This window comes from Anser cygnoides, chromosome 37 (genome assembly GCF_040182565.1).
Source record: "Anser cygnoides isolate HZ-2024a breed goose chromosome 37, Taihu_goose_T2T_genome, whole genome shotgun sequence".
Taxonomy (NCBI): Eukaryota; Metazoa; Chordata; class Aves; order Anseriformes; family Anatidae; genus Anser; species Anser cygnoides.
In genome coordinates, this window is record NC_089909.1 from 273,741 (window position 1) to 293,134 (window position 19,394).

General features: G+C 48.6%; 3 protein-coding genes across 3 annotated transcripts; all 3 read left to right on the plus strand.

Annotated features, from left to right (window-relative positions):
- Positions 1 to 413: 413 nt before the first annotated feature.
- Positions 414 to 1,651, plus strand: LOC136788442 (olfactory receptor 14A16-like). The gene has a single exon (XM_066986987.1). The coding sequence runs from the start codon at positions 414 to 416 to the stop codon at positions 1,374 to 1,376; it is 963 nt and encodes a 320-aa protein (XP_066843088.1). The 3' UTR covers positions 1,377 to 1,651.
- A 6,806-nt stretch (positions 1,652 to 8,457) lies between these two features.
- Positions 8,458 to 10,682, plus strand: LOC125181602 (olfactory receptor 6E1-like). Its single transcript, XM_048056454.2, has one exon. It carries the CDS (start codon positions 9,489 to 9,491, stop codon positions 10,680 to 10,682), a length of 1,194 nt encoding a protein of 397 aa, XP_047912411.2. The 5' UTR covers positions 8,458 to 9,488.
- Positions 10,683 to 16,301: 5,619 nt separating this feature from the next.
- Positions 16,302 to 17,573, plus strand: LOC136788457 (olfactory receptor 14C36-like). The gene is made up of 2 exons (XM_066987002.1): positions 16,302 to 16,311; positions 16,660 to 17,573. Exons 1-2 carry the CDS (start codon positions 16,302 to 16,304, stop codon positions 17,571 to 17,573), a joined length of 924 nt encoding a protein of 307 aa, XP_066843103.1.
- Positions 17,574 to 19,394: the final 1,821 nt, after the last annotated feature.

Below are 19,394 nucleotides of genomic sequence, written 5' to 3' on the forward strand. Positions count from 1 at the left end.
CTCACAGCTCCACAGCTCCCTGAGGACAACATTGAGGGAGATTCTTGAGAGGGAAGACCAACGCCTACACTACCTGAATGAAAAGCACTCTCTGGAGTACCTGCTTCCATTCTGCTACCATGAAGGACAGGAAGAACAAGGAAAATGTATCAGTCCTGTTGACCTTTACCATGTACCTAAAGGGCAGTACTGACCCTTCCAGAGAATGAGGTCGATTAATCTCGTCTCTGTGGCACTCTTAGGAAACCAAGACAAGAGCTCCAGGCAGGAGCATGTATTCTTCCCTGGAAGAGACAGTGTGTCTTGTTGAGGATGTTTCAGTGAAATCTGGTTTAGGTTTTGCTCAGAAAACACTATCTAACTTGTCTCTTTAAATTCCTCCATGGAGAGCCAAGCATACCCAGAGGCAGCAAATGTCCAACAGCAGCTTCCCCAACGAGTTCCTCCTCCTCCCATTCGCAGACACACGCGAGCTGCAGCTCCTGCACTTCGGGCTCTTCCTGGCCATCTACCTGGCTGCCCTCCTGGGCAACGGCCTCATCCTTACAGCCGTAGCCTGCGACCACCACCTCCACACCCGCATGTACTTATTCCTCCTCAACCTCGCCCTCCTCGACCTGGGTACTATTACAATGACTGTTCCCAAAGCCATGACCAACTCCCTTTGGGACACTACGGCCATTTCCTATGCAGGTTGTGCTACCCAGGTCTTTTTCTTTATTCTCTTTCTCACAGCAGAGTTTTGTCTTCTCACCATCATGGCCTATGACCGCTACGTTGCCATCTGCAAACCCCTGCACTACGGGACAATAATGGACAGCAGAACTTGTGTCAACATGGCAGCAGCTGTCTGGGGCAGTACTTTTCTCTATGCTGTGCTTCACACTGCCAATACCTTTTCCCTCCCCCTCTGCCAAGGCAATGCCCTGGACCAGTTCTTCTGTGAAATTCCCCAGATCCTCAAGCTCTCCTGCTCAGATACCTACCTCAGAGAAGTTAGTCTTGTTGTGGTTAGTGCCTGTTTATTATTTGCATGTTTTGTTTTCCTTGTGCTGTCCTATGTGCAGATCTTCAGGGCAGTGCTGAGGATCCCCTCGGAGCAGGGCCGGCACAAAGCCTTTTCCACGTGCCTCCCTCACCTGGCTGTTGTCTCCCTGTTCATCACCACTGCAATATTTTCCTACCTGAAGCCCCCCTCCATGTCCTCCTCATCCCTGAATCTTTTGCTGGCAGTTCTGTACTCGGTGATGCCTCCAGCAGTGAACCCCCTCATCTACAGCATGAGGAACCAGGAGCTGAAGGATGTAGTGTGGAAACTGATGATGGGATGTTTTTCAGAAGCAGTAAACTGCCTGTCTTCTGCATATCACTCATAAAATAACTTATTAAAGGCGAAGGCATATTTCATGTGCGTTTTCATTTTCTTTTTGCTTTACTTAAATTGTGATATATTTTGTCTATGAAAAAATCCCGTTTCTTCCCCTTCTGTTTCTCTCTCCAATGTTTCACGTGACTCTGAGTCTTGGTGTAAACAAGGTTCATTTAAAGGACATATACAAGGATGGATCCTGCAGTGACGAGTTTGCCTGGGATCCTTTCTTGGAGACCTGTGGTGGAGCTGCAGGGGGACTTGTCTGTGTGCAGAGGTGGAGGGAAAAAGATTCCTGGCACAGCAGCACTGCCAGGGAGCCAAACAGCTTGCTCTTTCCTAAGTCGCCCTCTTTCACCTCCCACGCTCTCCTTCAGAGCCCTTGTTTTACTGTGAGGACTGATTGCTCTCGTCACTTGCTCACCATGCTGCTGTAGGGCAGTCCTGTGTCCACAGGCAGGGACAGGCCAGGGGCACTTCTCTAACACAGCTGGCTCCGTACCAGCATCTGCAGCATAAAAGGGGATCTGCTGAGGGCAGTGCCTGAAGGCTCAGCTCTTCTCCCAAAGCTGCTCTCATGGATATTGCAAAGGGATGGACTTGTCATGGCGGTATGGTCCTGCAGGAAAACAGCTGAATAAAGGAATGCTAGGCATTATGACTTTCACAGCAACAACTTCTCTGTAGAGTTCTCAACTTGTTCCGAAAATATATTTTCAGTTCTTTAATAATTTTTCCACACCAGAGTGGCCATTTTCTTCAGGATGCCCTGGAGTTGCTAAAGGGTGCATGAGGAAGAATGAGTCTGGACATGTGGGAGGCCTTCTGAAGCAGGAGCTGGTTGGCAGGCAGAGTACCTGAGGGATTGTGCAGGGCATCCCCTGCACCTGGTGCTAATTGGGGGTGGGGGGGAGAGGAGGGAGAGAGGATGCCTCCAGAGCACAACAGCTCCTTGTGGCCCTGTGGATGCTGGCTGCGAGGTCACCTGACAGGGTGACACATTTGGGGAGGTCAGGGGAAAGCCAGAAGAATAAACATGGGTGACCTGGGGAAGAGAAGAGAGTCTTGGCTAACAGAAGGAAAGATTTTGAAGAGGTGAGAAGGGTTCAGGTAAGGCTGATGCTTCTGCAACACTCACCGCGAAAATATTCATGTTATGTCCTGGCTATATTTCTAACCAGGAACCTGAAAAGTGGATTGAAGGCCTCCACTTCTCTAATCTCCAGCCTCAAATCCTACTTTGAAGTCCAGCCCCATCCACATCACCTGTTTCCATTATTTTTAACCTATCGTTCTCGCTAATCCATATACCTTAATCCCTAGCATTAAATTGCCAGCCTTAACAACAACCCCCATGCCATAAAAAAGCATTTAATACATTCCTAACCAAAAATTTAGATGCTACCCTAAACCCTGGCTGGGTACCCAAAGCAGAACACCCAACTCTCCCTCTAAGACTCTACCCAGTCCCTAAACCTGGAAGGCAAGATCTAATCCCTAAACTCTAACTTGAACAACTAATCCTCAAATCTCTCATTCCCACACTCCTATCATGTAAGTGATGGGTTTTGGCCCCATGAGGCTGGGAAGGGCTTAGGATGTCCTGCAGCAATCACTTGGTCTTGGAGGAGGCAGGTGAGGTGACATGGATCTGGTCAGGTCATAGGACTCAAGGAAGAGATGGGTGGGGATGCTCTGCTGACATCAGCTGTTCCTCAGGACCTCAGAAGGCAGCAGGAGGCCCATGGCTGTGCAGGTGGGTGTCGGGGCACTTCTGCCTGAGGACCTGATAGGCCACCTCCAGGCGCATGGCTGCTCTATGGGGGTGTCATGTTAGCTGTCATAAGGAACTGGGGATCCACTGACATGCAAAGAGTGTAAATCTATTTCAAAGTCACTCCTGCCCTTGTACCTAATAGACCTTGCACATAGGTTTATCCTGTCCACCAGAGAAGCTGAAAGGCCATGAGAAGGTGCATGGGAGTGGGAGATCCCATCTTTCTGAAGTAGCTGCCAGGTCAGCCCTTGACTCCTGGCTGGCAGGTGGGCTTTTAGGCTCACATTTACCAGCATCTCTCACAGGCCAGCAGAAGGCACCTGGCTGGCATGGTGCTTGTGTGATGCCCTCTGCCCAAGTACCTGAAATGCCCATGAAATAGTGGCCTTGACTGTGGGTTGTCAAGTCTCTTGTGCCTGAGTACATGACTGGGGAGCAGCAGGCATGTGGCTTAGTTGTGTCTTTCTGAGGAGCTGAAAGGTCAGCAGGAAGGACGCATGGCCTGGAAGATCATGGTGATGTTCCTTCCGTCTGGTCAGCTGACAGACCCCAGGAAGGCTGATGGGTGTGGAACCCTGTGTGAAGGTGGTTTCTGAGATGTTGGAACTTTCCTTGTTTACAGGAAACAGCATGTGAATGAAAACCTGCTTCAAAGGGAAGCTTTGGTGATGGGGGGTGGATGTGAGAGGGAAGATAAGTGAGTGGAAGGATTGTGCAATATTGTGTCAGAGGACACCTGGAAGGAATCTGTAATCAGTCCATGTGTTTGTGCTTCAGGGCACAGCTGGAGAGGATACAGACGTCAATAAAGGCACAGCAATTCCCATGTGAGTGCCAGGTAGGAAAGCAAGATGGATGTTTGTAGCCTACAGGGAAAAAGGGAAAGGTGTGGGACAGCATAGGACAGCCAGTGGTGGCAATGGACAAGGGCACTGGCAAGGCTAGACATAGCCAAGAAAGCCAAGGTCTTGTCCCCTGGGCGATGGCAGGTCTCTCTGCCATCAAGGCCTAGGAAGAGACATTGTTTTTTAACGAGATGATACAACTGGGGCCTCATCTCCTCTTTGCAACTCCTGACAGAGGCCAGGGGATGTCACACCACTGTCTTTCACTTGTCACTGCATACCCCACATCCCACTGCCTGAGGAAGAGCCCAGAGCCCCACATGAGGGACGGGACCTCTCTGTCCAGAGCTGCAAGCAAGGCTTGGCCTTTCTGCTTGATGAAACAAAGCCAGCATTTTCTCAGCCTCAGAGCCGCCTGCACAGAGCCTTGGCCTACCTGTAATCATGGCCTCCAATTACCTGCCCTAAGGAGTCCATGGGGCTTTGTCAGTAATGGCCCTCAGCAGGACCAATCAATGCTTTGAAGGACTTTGGGTTTGGCTTCTGACTTTGGCTTTCTGAGAGATTTCATCAGTCTCCTCTCAGGAGCTGATGTTGATAAACTTGGCAGCAACTACACCTTGGGGCTTATTAAGGCACAGAAAGCCTTTCTTAAGACACAGAGTCTCTTAAGGAGGTCTGGACAGGTAGGAGAAGTTTGATACTGTACAGACAACCTTGCTCCTCTCCTCCCAGTCTCGCCCCATTTCTCTCATTGATCCCCTAGGACTTGCATCACTTCTCCTCACATCAGACTTCTCCACTCAAGTCTGCAGTTGCACCTTGTAGTTCCCTGTCCCAACTCCCTCCTGCTTTCCTTAGAGAACAGGCTGCACACAGGTAGAGAAGTATGACTCTTAATTGCAAGCAAACTAAAACAAAGTATGAGAAATCTTAATAATCAATAAAGCACGCTTTCTTAAGTGTTTGCTAGTTCCATGATGTACCCAATGAAGCTCATCTCCCGCAACTTATAACCATTTTTTTTGTTTGTTTGTTTTTTGTTTTCCCTAGTCTGTAGACATGAAAGATTATGCAAAAATAAAGTTCAGGAGTTTCCTAAATATGCTTCTAGTCTACATACAGAAACGGAAACTTTGGACTCTCTGAAACTCCAAGCAATGACTAGATCATGGAATAATAGAATCAAAGAATGAAAGAATCTTGGAAAGGTTTGTGCTGGAACAGGACTCTAAGATCATCTACTCCAATCCCTCTGTCATGGGCAGGGGCATCTGTCACTACATCACGTTGTTCAAAGCCCCTTCCAACCTGACTTTGAACACTTCCAGTGATGGGGAATCCACAGCTTCTCTGGGAAACGTTCTAATGTCTAACTACTCTCACTGTAAAAATATCTCCTTATATCCAATCTAAATCAGCTTTTACAGCTCAAAAGCATGACACCTTGTCTTGTCACTACAGACCCTCATAAGGCTCTGGGGGGAACTCATTGCAAATTTCAGTACTTGAAGGGGTCTTATAAAAAAGATGGGGAGCAACTCTTTGGTCAATTGGATAATGACATGACAAAGGGGAATGGTTTCAAACTAAAAGAGGGGAAATTTAGATTAGAGGTTAGGAGGAAATTCTCCCCTCAGAGGGTGGTGAGGCACTGTAACAGGTTGCCCAGAGAGGTTGTGGGTGCCTTGTTCGTAGAGGTGTTCAAGACGAGGTTAGATGAGGCCCTGGGCAACCTAATCTAGTGGGTAGCATCCTTTCCTATTGCAGGGGGATTGGAACTAGATGAGACCCCTTCCAAACCAAGCCATTCTGTGATTGTATGAAAAGGCAGCAATAAGGAAGCAATAAGGCCTCCCTGGCACCTTCTCTTCACTAGGTTAAACAACCCCAACTCTCTCAGCTTTTCTTTGCATGGGAAATCTTCCAGCTCTCTGATCATTTTCATTGCCTTCCTCTTCAGCCACCCTAACAGCTCTATGTCTTTTTTTTTTTGCATTGGGGATCCCAGAACTGGATGCAGCACTGCTGGTGGGGACTCTCTAGGAAAGAGACAAATAAAGCAATCACCCCCCTCGACCTGCTGGTCTCTCTTCTTCTCATGCAATGGATGATGTTCGCTTTCTGGGCTGCAAGTGCACACTGCCAGCTGATAGCCAGATTTTCCTCATTTGGAGTACACCAATACAACTCCCTCTCAGCAAGCAGTCTCACAATCTATTCATCCCCAAATTTATATGGAGAATGGGGCTTTCCGTTTCCTAGGTGTAGCACCTTGTACTTGGCCTTGCTGAATATCAGGAGTTTCTCATGAGTAAACTTGTCAAGTGTGTCTAGGTCCCTGTGGATGGCATTCCTTCCCACTTGCATGTCAGCTGCACCACTCAGCCTGGTGTCAACTGAAAACTTGTTGAGGGTGTACTCAATCTCACTCTCCATGTCGGTAATGATGGTATTAATAGTAGGTCCCTGCATGAACCCTTAAGTGATACCACTCCTTACTGGTTTCCGCTTGATTATTAAAACATTGAATATAACTCTTTGGATGAGGCCATTTATTCAGTTCTTTTCTCCCTCTAACAGTCAGTCCACCAAAGGAGCATTCCTCCAGTTTAATGGAGTATGTTGTAGGAGACCATATCAAAAGCCTTACACAAGTCCACGTAGATGGCATCGGTAGCTCTTCCCTTATCTGATGACGAACTTTAAAGAATGTGATAAAACCAAGGAAATCTTTTAGATATATAAACGTATGTAATGCTTTTAATTATATATCTATTTCTTGCTATAACATCAAGGAGTACACTTAAAATATAGAATAGTTTGCTCAGTGCCAGCTGGCAAAATCCTTCCTCCATGGAGAGAGGACAATTGAAACACAGGGCTGCTTTAGCCCACTGGAGAGCACAATTTCAGTACTCTGTTTCCCAAATTTCAACAAACACAACCCATGCAGATCTTTGCTGGATGAACTCTTTGGCTGATGAGAATCTTTCTCTGGAGACACAAGACTTTTCTCTGGCCTGCAGCTCATCAGCTGAAGTTTCATCCAGATGAAGCGGCCAGGTGGGAGGCAAGAAGAGGAAAGGAGCTTCTCTCCATCCCCACCATGGACAGTGGCCGAAATGAAACATGGACAAACAAGTTTCCAAAGCAGTGAGCTGATGCAGCCCACCGAGACCTTCTATGGCAATGCAATTATCTGGGATGGGTGGAGTCCAGTTGGAGGAGAGGTACCATGCAGATGAGAGTCTGTGAATAAAAATGGATGGGATAGCCTGGACAATGGTTTCTGGGGACATTTCTGGTGCCTTTGGGTATCTGAAACCTCTGCATGGATCAGAAGAGCATGACATAGGCCTTTAAGGTGACTGTCCCTCATTGACAGTGGCTGCAGGAGGTAGAAAAGACAGGGACCGGGACAGCTGCTGTGCACTGCCTCCCAGAGTGCTGACAAAAGAGTGCTCCTCGTCCCTGAGTATCACCACCAGGATAAGGAGTTCATGTATCAGGCTTGGATGTGAACCCCGTGCACCTACATTTCAGTGTGAGGCTCCTGAGACAGATCGGGATCCATATCTCTGGTCCTTAGCAGCAGCAGCACAAACAGCTGTGCCCAGTGGGTCTCCCCAGCCTGCATTTCCAGTCAAAGCAGAGGTAGCTTTTAAACTAAAAGAGGGTAGATTTAGATTGGATATTCAGAAGAAATTATTTTCTCTGAGGGTGGTGAGGCACTAGAACTGATTGATCAGAGGAGCTGTGGGTGCCCTACCCCTGGAATTCATCAAGGCCAGGCTGGATGGGGCTTTGAGCAACCTGGTCTAGTGGAAGTTGTCCCTTCCTATGACAGGGCAATTGGAAATAAATGATCTTTAAGGTCCTTTCAACCCCAAATCTTTCTGTTTTTGTGATTCTGTGACTGATGTGACTCACCAGACTTGTTTCCTATCACTGCCTCCCATTCTTATTTTACCTCATTGCATGGGAAATGGTCTTTGATCAGATCCCCTCAGGGCTTAGCTGATTGTCAGGGCTAAACCACAACATATTGCTGTTGGTGACTGGGCTTGAGCTTTTGCTAAAACAATTACAGCTAATGGGTTAATCTCAACAAATTTTCCAGATGAAGCCAGTGCAGAGATTTCCCTTTGCCAGTCTAGAGGCAAAGAGCAAGGAGGGGCACTTGGGGTCTAAGAGCAGCCCAAGTCCCAGGCTGAAATGTCCATGCAAACATGGAGTACTCCCTGTTTCTGAGCTTCCCATTTTACTGCCTAAATGCACCCATTCTGCACTGGGACAGGTTCTGAGGGGACAATACAGCCCACAGAGACACCACTTCACTGCTTCTAACCCATCATCTCCTCTTCCACCTTTACATTTGGAGGTGTTCTCTTTTTGTAGTCATCTGCTCTGATCCCTTCTATGTCTAAACACATAGGGAAAGGTGAAGGGGAAAAATTCCATCTTTATTAAATAAATTTCTCTTGTGTTTTTTGTTTTAATTTTCTTTATTATCCTGTTAGAGGAGTAGTTTGATTTACAGAGGAGAATAATTTACTAAAATAAAAATAATCAGAGACTTGAGACTTGAGTAATGAGTTTCATCTACTTCACTCCTGGTGCCTGTGAGAACTTGTTCTCCCGAGGCTCCCCCAACAGTCAATGGAGACAAGAGAAAGCCCTCGTGGCTGGGTCATCCCAGCCTAGAGCTGCCATGAGAAATAAAGGTGAGGAATCTCTTCCAGATGCTCTTCTGTCTCTCACCATTGACAGTATGGGAGTAAGTTAAATTGCTCAGCCTGAAGGATGTGACTTTTAGACAACTGAAATATAAACCCACACAGTAGTATTTGGCGTTTTTCTTTGTTTGTTTCTTTGGTTTTAGGTGCTTCCTCTTTGTACAGCAAGGACTGTCCTTAAGCTTTTGAAGATGACACGATTTTTCCAGCTCTCAGAAAAGTAAGGCATTTAGGTGAGAACATTTGATAGTAGGAGAGAAGAGCAACTGTTTGGAAACAACTGCATTTTGGCGCAGAAAGAGGTCAGATGAGATTGTGTGACAGATCCATTTCCACTGACCTGGTGGGACCATAATGAATTTTGGCCTTAATTAAGAGTACTAAAAAATGCAAGCTACACTTGGTCCCCATTTTCCCTCTTTCCTAAAGAAACAAGGGAAGATGACATAGAAGTAATCAGGGCATTACAAAAGATGTACCTGAAATTTTCTTATTTTGAAATTAAGCAAGGGATCCCCAGATGTTGCTAGTCCAAAAAGGCAAGTACTGAAGAGGAGAGAATAACTTTCAATGTACGTATTTGAACTGATGGTTTAGAATCTACATAATAGAAAATCTTTGTACAGAAGATGAGATTTCCTTTTGAAACATCGGTATGATGAATGTTTGCAATTGTTCTGAGTGGGATTTCCCAGGAATGGAGTACAATAGAGTAACAATCCGTTCTTAGCCTTGTGTTTTTGTAGCAAGAATTGTTTATGGCTGATGGACAAAGGCGGAAAGAAGACAAGAAATTCTCTGAGGGCTCTACCAGATATGTGAAACAGAAAAGCCAGGGTGTGAGGAATGTCCAAAGGAATCTGTGTGTGTGTTGTATAGGAAGCCTGCAAGCAAGGAAAGAGAGAAGGAAGGAGATAGCCTTCTGTCCAGACCATGAAATTATTTTATTATTTTATATTGGTTTTGCCATGTTCCTGCCTCAGCAGGGTAATTGGAAATTGGGCATGGGAACAGGCAATGGAACTGTCATTTCTGAATTCATCCTGTCAGGCTTCTCAGGGCTTGATCAAAGGCTACAGCTATTTCTCTGCCTGCTCCTTCTACTCATGTACCTGTCAACAGTGATGGGCAATGCAGCCATCATTTTCCTGGTGTGTGTGGATAACCGCCTGCAAACCCCCATGTACTTTTTCATTGGCAATCTGGCATTCTTGGAAATCTGGTTTGCATCCTCCACAAGCACCAAACTGTTGGTGATTCTGAGCTCTGGCAGGAGAACAATCTCAGTCGGTGGCTGCTTTGCCCAGTCCTCTTTCTATTTTGCCCTGGGTGCTGCAGAGTTCACTCTCCTTGTTGTCATGTCCTTTGACCGTTACATTGCCATCTGCCAGCCTTTGCGCTATGCTGCCATCATGAAGCATCGGCTCTGCATCCGCCTGGTTGCTGCTGTTTGGGTCACGGGCTTCACATTCTTGAGTTCCCGCCTGGTGCTGCTCTCAAAGCTCACTTTCTGTGGTTTGAACAAGATTGAGCATTTTTTTTGTGACAACACTCCCTTATTCCAACTTTCCTGCTCTGACGTCACCCTGCTTTGGAAAATAGACTCAGTTTTCATATTGTTTATTGTGCTGTCTTCCTTGTGTTTAACTCTGGCATCTTACACAAGCATCTTTTTCTGTATTCTACAAATGCCAGCAGCCTCTGGGAGGAAAAAAGCTTTTGCTACATGTTCTTCACATCTCACCACCTTGGCCATTGTCTATGGAAGCTGCATTGTTCTCTACGCACATCCCTCAGGACATGTTTCTTTGGAGACCAACAGAATTGTAGCTTTGCTGAACACTGTCCTGTACCCATTCTTAAACCCATTCATCTACAGTCTTAGAAATAAGGTTGTGATACTGGCCCTGAAGGAAGCCATGGCCCGTGCAACAGCACAGCTTTTCCCGTAATCGTGATGCAGTTCTGAAGAGTAATTTGAGTTCTCCGCTCTCGTATCTTATGTAATACCACCTCCATATGTATGTGACCTCCACAAGTAGATGTCTCCAGAGGTTTATGTTCCTTCTGGATTGTGTTAGGCTGTTTGATAAGAAGTGCATCTGCACACAAAATGAAGGCCCAAGGAAGCGATGGCAGGACGAGTAATTCAGTTCATGCCCTGCCCTGGCTGCTTCCAGGCCCAGCACAGGAGAGCCCCCAGTTCATCAAGGGCCCATCTCCATGAGGCCGGAAGAGCACAAAACACAATGGCAGGTGGAAACCCAAGTCACAGGCTCCTGTGGAACCAAGATCTTGTCCCAGCTCCTTCCAGGACTGCCTTGGGTGGACCATCACCCCGGTGTCCAGGCAGGAAACCCATCCAGATGAGTCACTGGCAGCAGCTCTCTGCATCACCATATGGATTAGGGGGGTTGCTGCCAAGGGCTGTAGGGACACATGGTGTGTGTACATAGGGGGGAGTGCAGCAACTGGACTAGAACCAGGGTGTCAGAAGGCCTGTTCAGGTGCCCTCAAGTGGAGAAAATGGGAGCCAGGGACATGTCCTGGGGAGGCTGAGTGTCTGAGCCCAGCTGCTGGAAGGATCCACCTTGCACACACACACACAAACATGCACGTACATGCACAACCACTTTACATTTCCCACTAACGAGTCTCTGTCCTGCTCAGCCGGAGAGGCTTGTGTGTGTGCCTCCCAGGAGTACACATTCTGCCTTGCTCAGGTTGAACCCAGGGACATGGAGCTGCAGCAGCTTCAGCTCTCTTGGGCTGCCAGAGTGTGTGCCTGCTGGGCACAAAACCATCTCTGTATATGACATAGGTGCAGCAAGGCTGAAAGGAGAGGAAAGACAAAAAGGCAAGAGAAAACTGACTGAATTGCACATTATTGCCAAAACAGGTGAGATCTTCTACAGCCAAAAAATAAATAGATTAAGAGGAAAAAATACTAAGAAACGAGAGAACCTGAATATTGAAGTGGAAGAGATCTGATCCATGAAAACAAAGGTTACTAATGTCATCTGTCCTGCTGTACAGGTCAAACCCAGGATGCTGAGAAACAGATAGGAACCCTGAAAGCATGGTATGAAAAAGACAAGGAGAGTAAAATCTATACAGGCACCATAACTTCAAGCTTCAAAACTCTTGCAAAAGCTGCAGATATTCAATGAGGTGGTCAAAACCTTAAATTCAGATGAAAAAATGAAGGGAAAGATACAGTTCAGACTTAAGTAAGACTTGACTATAACCTTCAGAGCTCTTAAAAAAGTGATCCAATCTCTCCTGCATAACTTTTGGAAAAGTACTCTAAAGGTATAATAAATGGGTTCTCCTGTATAGGTCCTTTGATTGTGTTTTGTTTTAAGGCAAAACTGGTTTTCAGAAGGGTTTGGATTATTCTCTTTGTTTTCTCAAAATCTTCTGCTGCTCTGTCACCCCACACTATGTTTTCATCAATATACTGCAGGTATTCCGGAGCTTCCCCCTGCTCAGTGCAGTCTGGATCAGTCCATGGCAAATGGTAGGGCTGTGTTTCCACCCCTGGAACAGTCAATTCCAGGTGGACTGGACAGCCCTTCAAGGGAAAGCAAGCTGTGGTCTGCACGCTGCTGCCAAAGGGATGGAGAAAAACACATCAGTGATATCAGTTGTGGCATACCGCTTGGCTGCCTTTGACTCTAGTTCATATTGAAGTTCTGTCATGTCCGGCATTGCAACACTCAGCAGTGGCATGACTTCATTCAGGCCACGATAGTCCACTGGCCATATGGGACTATTAAAGGGTGAGTGAGACTTGCTGTTCACCCCTTGACTCTCCACTTGATGAACCAGCTCATGGATGGGAATCGGGGAGTCTCAGTTACTGCGATACTGCCTCAGGTGCACCACTGGGGTAGCCATCAGCACCTGCTGTTCTTCAACCCTCAGCAACCCCACAACAGAAGGGTCCCATGAGAGACCGGGTCAAGGCAGACAGCTGTTTAATGTCCACACTACACTTTGCACCAGTGCCCACTACAGTCTTATACACCTCTGTGTCTGATGTTCCAGGTCATCAACTCCACACAGTCCAATAAACATGATTGTCCCTTCCCTCCATCTGGCTGGAAGCAGAGCCCTTCTAGCCCTGGTCATAAGATTTGTTACTGTGTCTCAGGGACTGCCTGCTGGAAACGGGAGCAGCAATTTTCTCAGAAGGACCCCCCCTTTGGCAATTGTTTTTCCTTGCAATTCATGTACCTGTGCCTCTAGGGTCAAGGTAGATTTCCCATCCCATTTTCTCATGTCCTCCACATGGTCATGCAGGTAAAACAACCGGCTGTCACGTGGTGAGTACCCACCATATCCCCTTTCTTGAGCACAGTGGAGGCCAGTGAAAAGTGGTGCACCTCAGGAGGTCTGTGCTGAGACTAGTACTGTTGAATATCTTTATCAATGACATAAACAGTGGGATCGAGTACACCCTCAGCTAATTTGCAGATGACACCAAGCTAAGTGTTGCACTTGATACAATAGAAGGAAGGGATGGCATCCAAAGGGATCTGGACAAGGTTGAGATTTGGGCCCATATGGACTTAATGACGTTCTGCTGCACCTGGGCCAGGGCAATCCTGAACATGAGTACAGACCGGGTGAAGAATTCATTGAGAGCAGCCCTGCAGAGAAGGACTTGGAGGTTCTGGTGGACAAAAAGCTTGACATGAGCCGACAGTGCGCGCTTTCAGCCCAGAAGGCCAGCAGCATCCTGGGCTACCAGGGAGAGGAGACCGGCTTCCCCTCCTAAGGAAGTTTCTGCAGATTCCCCAACAGTCCACAGGCTGTCTTCATAGGACATGCCCTTTTACCAGCACTCCCCCTCCAATGCCTCCTTTATCACTTGTCAGTCAGGTTTGTGTCCCTGGATATGTTGTGGCTTACCCCCAGGAGGTAGCCAAGCACCACACACTCTCTCCTTCCCCCACATTAACAGAACAGGGGGAGAGAAATGGTAGAAAGATGGGGAGAGACTCTTTATCACAGCATCTCAGAATCATTTAGGTTGAAAGAGACCTCCAAGATCACCTAGTCCATTCTATGACCTAGCACTAACAAGTCCTCCACTAAACCATATCACTAAGCTCTACATCTAAATGTCTTTTAAAGACCTCCAGGGATGGTGACTCAACCACTTCCCTGGGCAGCCCATTCCAATGCCTAACAACAATGCATCAAAAGAGGACTGGCCATCACGTCAAGGGTGGTGATAGTGTCCCTCTATTCTGCTCTTGTGAGGCCCCAATTGAAATACTGTGTCCACGTTTGGGGCCCCCAGCACAAGTAGGATGTTGATCTGTTAGTGGGTCCAGAGAGCCGTGAAATTGATCAGAAGGCTGCAGCATCTCTTCTACGAAGAAAGGCTGAGAGAGCTGGGGCTGTACAGCCTACAGAAGAAAAGGCTCTGGGTTGACCTCATTGTGGCCTTTCGGTACTTAAAGGGAGCTCATAAAAAAAAAAAAAAAAAAGATGGATGGAGAGCGGCTCTTTGCTCAGTCTGATAATGACAGAGGGGGAATGGTTTTAAACTAAAAGTGAGGAGATTTAGATTAGAGGTTAGGAGGAAATTCTTCACTCAGAGGGTGGTGAGGCACAGGAGCAGACTGCCCAGAGAGGTTGTGGATGCCCCAGCCCTGGAGGTGTTCGAGACCAGGCTGGCTGAGGCAGCGGGTAACCTGATCTAGTGAGTGACATCCCTGCCCATGGCAGGGGGCTTGGAACTGGATGATCTTTAAGGTCTCTTCCTCACCAAGACGTTCTTTGATTCTATGTTTCTATGATCCAAATGCCTCTTGAACACTGACAGTCACGGAACATCAACCAGGTCTCTAGAAAGCCCATTCCGGTGTCTGTCCACCCTCACAGTACAGAATATTTTCCTAATGCCCAGTCTGAACAGCCCCTGATGCAGCTTTGTGCCTCTCCCACATGTCCTGCCATTGGTTACCAGGGAGAAGAGACTGGCACCCTCCTCTCCACTTCCCCTCCTAAGGAAGTTATTGAGAGCAACGAGGTCGCCCTTCAGCCTTCTTTTCTGCAAACTACCCAGCAGTCCACAGGCTGTCTTCATAGCACATGCCTTTTACCAGCATTACACTTTACACACACACACAGCCACTCTCTCCTTCTCCCTCCTTAAGAGAACAGGGGGAGATAAACAGGAGATGGGGAGAGACTCTTTATCAGGGAGTGTAGCAGTAGGAAAAGGGGGAACAGTTTAAAAAAAAAAAAAAAAAGCGAGTCACAGGAACAGGTTGCTCAGAGAAGTGGTGGATGCCTCATCCCCCCTGGTAGTGTTCGAGGTCAGGGTGGATGGGACCTTGAGCAGCCACGTCTAGTGGCAGGTGCCCTTGCCCATGGCAGGGGGTTGGAACTAGATGGTCTTTAAGGTCCCTCCAGACCCAAAGCATTCTATGATATGGTGATCCTCCAGGCCAGCAATTGGCTGTGTAGCTTATGTAGGCAGAGGGATTTCAGTTTCTATGAAAAATTTCATCTCCCTGAGTATCAACAAGTGCTTGGAAGTGATGGGATGCAGCCTGCCTGTCACTTTGTGGGTGTCCAGTCTCACAATGGGACAAGAAAATAGGATTCTCAAGCCAAACTCTTATTTTCAATTAGGGGAAAAGACATCACTGGAAGTAAGTGTCCATTCCCCGCTCAGAGAAGCAAAATCAGTGACTGCTTCAGCCTGTTTCAAAGTGGATTCCCCTGGAGACCCAGGGCAAGAGCTCCCTCTGCAGCTGAGCAGGGCCGGGCTCCTGGGCCCAAGGGGAGCTCCTGGCAAGCGGGCAGCGCTGCACAGAGACAGCTCTGCCCAGGAGCAGCTCCTCTGCACAGCGCAGCAGGGCTGGGGGCACTGCCTGCAGGGGACAAGGGCGGCTGAGAGAAGGGAGGGAGATGTTAAAGGCAGTGTGGAGGGGGGCTGCTGAGAGCTCACTGCGGGAGAAATCTTCCCAGCCCTGAACAGGGTAAGTCTCTGGCTGCAGGGCAAGGCAGCTGTTGTTCCTGGTGCCATCTACAGATTTGCTGGCAAATCTCACAGCCTTTGGGAGCTTTCAGAAGGACTCTCTACTTTCTCTACTGCATGAATGACAAGCTCCAGAGCAGGGATTATCAGCCAAGTTGTCAGAGGGACAGGACATGAGGGTTCTTTCTTGCAGGGCTGGCTGCAGGCTGTGCAATTGGGGTGTAGGCAGGGGTGGCCAGGTCTGTGGTGCAGAGCAGGGTCCCTGCTGTGCCCCAGGGGCTGTGTGCCAGGGCAGGGCCTCTGCCGCCTGCCAAGCTCAGCATTCAGCCTGCCCGGGGAGCTGCCCAGGGTGCTGTGGGGAGAAGCTGTGGGTGGAAGAAGCCCCCCTGGCAGGGCAGGGCAGGGCAGGGTCCTGCTGGTGCCCAGAGGCTGCTACCTGGGGCAGGCTGCTCAGAGTTCCACAACAGCCCCAGGGCATCTTAGGGGGAGATTTTTCACGGGGAACACCAACGCCTGCACTACCTGAATGAAAGGCACTCTCAGGATTCTCTGCTTCTATTTTGCTGCCATGAAGGACAGTAAGGAGGATTATAATGGATCAGTCCCTGATATTCTTTACTATATACTGTAGGGCAGTACTGACCCTTCCGAAGCCCACAGAGGATTAACCTGATGATTATCGTACCCTTAGGAAAAAAAAAAATGAAAAAATAAACATATTTTCTAAGCAGTAGCATGTATTTTTCACAGGGAAAAGACTGTGTGTCTTGCTGAGAAGGTTTCAGGGAAATTTGGTTTATGTTTTGCTCAGAAAACACCATCTAACATTCCTCTTTAAATTTCTAAATGGACAGGCTACTACACCCAAAGCCAGCAAATGTCCAACAGCAGCTTCCCCAACTAGTTCCTCCTCCTGCCATTTGCAGACACACGCGAGCTGCAGCTTCTGCACTTCGGGCTCTTCCTGGGCATCTACCTGGCTGCCCTCCTGGGCAACGGCCTCATCCTCACAGCCGTAGCCTGCGACCACCGCCTCCACACCCCCATGTACTTCTTCCTCCTCAACCTCGCCCTCCTCGACCTGGGCACTATTACCACCACTGTCCCCAAAGCCATGGCCAATTCCCTCTGGGACACCACGGCCATTTCCTTCTTTGGTTGTGCTACCCAGGTCTTCATGTTTGTTGTCTTTGTCCTAGCAGAGTTTTATCTTCTCACCATCATGGCCTATGACCGCTACGTTGCCATCTGCAAACCCCTGCACTACGGGACAATAATGGACAGCAGAACTTGTGTCTACATGGGAGCAGCTGCCTGGGGCAGTGGTGTTCTCAGTGCTCTGCTCCACACTGCCAATACCTTTTCCCTCCCCCTCTGCCAAGGCAATGCCCTGGACCAGTTCTTCTGTGAAGTTCCCCAGATCCTCAAGCTTTCCTGTTCAGATGCCTCTATCCGGGAAATTGGGATTATTGTGGCCACTGCATGTTCACTTTCAGGGTGTTTTCTTTTTATTGTGCTGTCCTATGTGCAGATCTTCAGGGCTGTGCTGAGGATCCCCTTGCAGCAGGGCCGGCACAAAGCCTTTTCCACATGCCTCCCTCACCTGGATGTGGTCTCCCTGTTCATCAGCACTGGCACATTTTCCTACCTGAAACCCCCCTCCATGTCCTCCTCATTCCTGAATCTTTTGTTGGCAGTTCTGTACTCGGTGGTGCCCCCAGCAATGAACCCCCTCATCTACAGCATGAGGAACCAGGAGCTGAAGGATGCAGTGTGGAAAGTGTTGTCTGGATGTTTTTCAGAAGTCATAAAATGCCTGTCGTCTTCTGCATATCACTGATAATGCAACTCACTACAGACCAAGATATATTTGTTTTGTTTTGTTTTGTTTCATTTTCCTTTTTTTTTACTTTCATTTACTGATGATACAGTAATCCAGAAGGAAATATGATCATTGTTTCTGTTCCACAGACAACACAGAGCTCTACAACATGAGGCAATGAGAAAGGGGTCAGGAAAATTATTAGTTATTCAATCAGTGAAATTTCATAGACTGGATCGAGTGAATCATCCCAAAATCTCTCCTGACATTGCAAATGAGTTGGACTAGATGATTCTGGTGGGTCCCTTCCAGTTCAGGCTATTCCATGAGTCTCTGACTCTGAAGAAGGACGGCTATCTGTGCGCACCCTCCATGGCCAAAGAACCACTTGTGTGGGAGGCAGTCAGTGGCAGTGCCCCCCACCAGATGGCTCTGCCTTCCCAGCCTGATCAGCAAGGCCCGGCAGAGTGCCCCCACGGCCCCGCTAACCACAGCCCCCTCACTCTGCAGAGCAGCCCCACCAGCTCGGGGGCTGTGGGCAGCATGGGCAGGGGCTGCAGGAATGGCTGCTCAGGCCAGCCCAGACGTGGTGGGCTGAGGCAAGGCTGTGTGGGACATGGGGTGTCCTGGGAGCAGAGCAGGGTGCTGTGTGTGTGCAGTGGTGCTGCCTGAGGAGCCCCAGGGCCTGTAGTGTGGTGCTGTGCTGCGCTGGGGAGTGGGGCTGGCATGGGGGGGCTGCAGGCTTCCTGGGGGAGGGAAATCTCTTGCAGATGGTAGAAGGAGAGACACTGCCACTGACCTCCACTTCTCCATTTGCTGCCTTGGGGCCAGCCCAACCTGGGCTGCTCTGCTGGGCTGGGCTGGGCTGGGGAGAGGACCGGGAGGTGTGGAGAGCTGCTGAGGAGCTGGGCTGAGCTGGCCTCCTGGGAGAGACAGGGAGGACCAGCAGAGCTGAGGCTGGGCTGGACCATTGTTCTCTGGACACTCTGGGAAATGCTGCCTCAGGGCAATGGTCCCAGAGCAGCTCCTTGCAAACACCATTGCCAGACCGGGCTTTTGCCACAGCTCACACTAGTGGTTTATTTTTTCTCCTCTGGGGGATATCGAATTATTATATCAGGAGTCCATGTTTTCCTTGTCCATATCAGAGTGCACAGGATGTGGGTGTGGAGAGATGACTACCAGTGAGCAGAAGTTCCATAAGATATTCCCTAGGGGCATCCTGCGGGACAGTGACTCAAGGTCACTTTCTTTTGATGGCAATGTGCCCTGGGAATTCACCTGAATGAAAAAAATCTAGACATGAAGACTTTCTCACCCACCACAGAGAGTTTTGAACACTTCCCTAACATGTATGCTCACGGCTTGATATTTTTTTTGCATATTGAGGTGGCCATTTCCTTCAGGATGCCCTGAAGGAGCTGAAGAACTCCCAGGGAAATGTGAGTCCAGACATGTGGGAGGCCTTCTGAAGCATGAGATGTTTGGCAGGCAGAGTACCTGAGGGATTGTGCAGGGCATCCCCTGCACCCACTGCTCCTGGGGGGGGTGGGAAGAGGCCTCCTGAGCACAACAGCTCCTTGTGGTCCTGTGGATGCTGGCTGTGAGGTCACTTCTGTCCCAGCACCCGGCTGGCCAACAGCAGGGAGGCAGAGCCTCTGAGGTCATAAAGGCCATCAGAAAGCTGCCCCCAAGAGGGTGACACATTAGGGGAGGCCAGGGGAAAGCTGGGAGAATAATGGTGGGAAATTTGGGGTAGAGAAGAGGGACTTGGCTAAGAGAAAGGAAAGATTTGGAAGAGGTAAGAGAGGTTCAGGTAAGGCTGGTGCTGCTGCAACA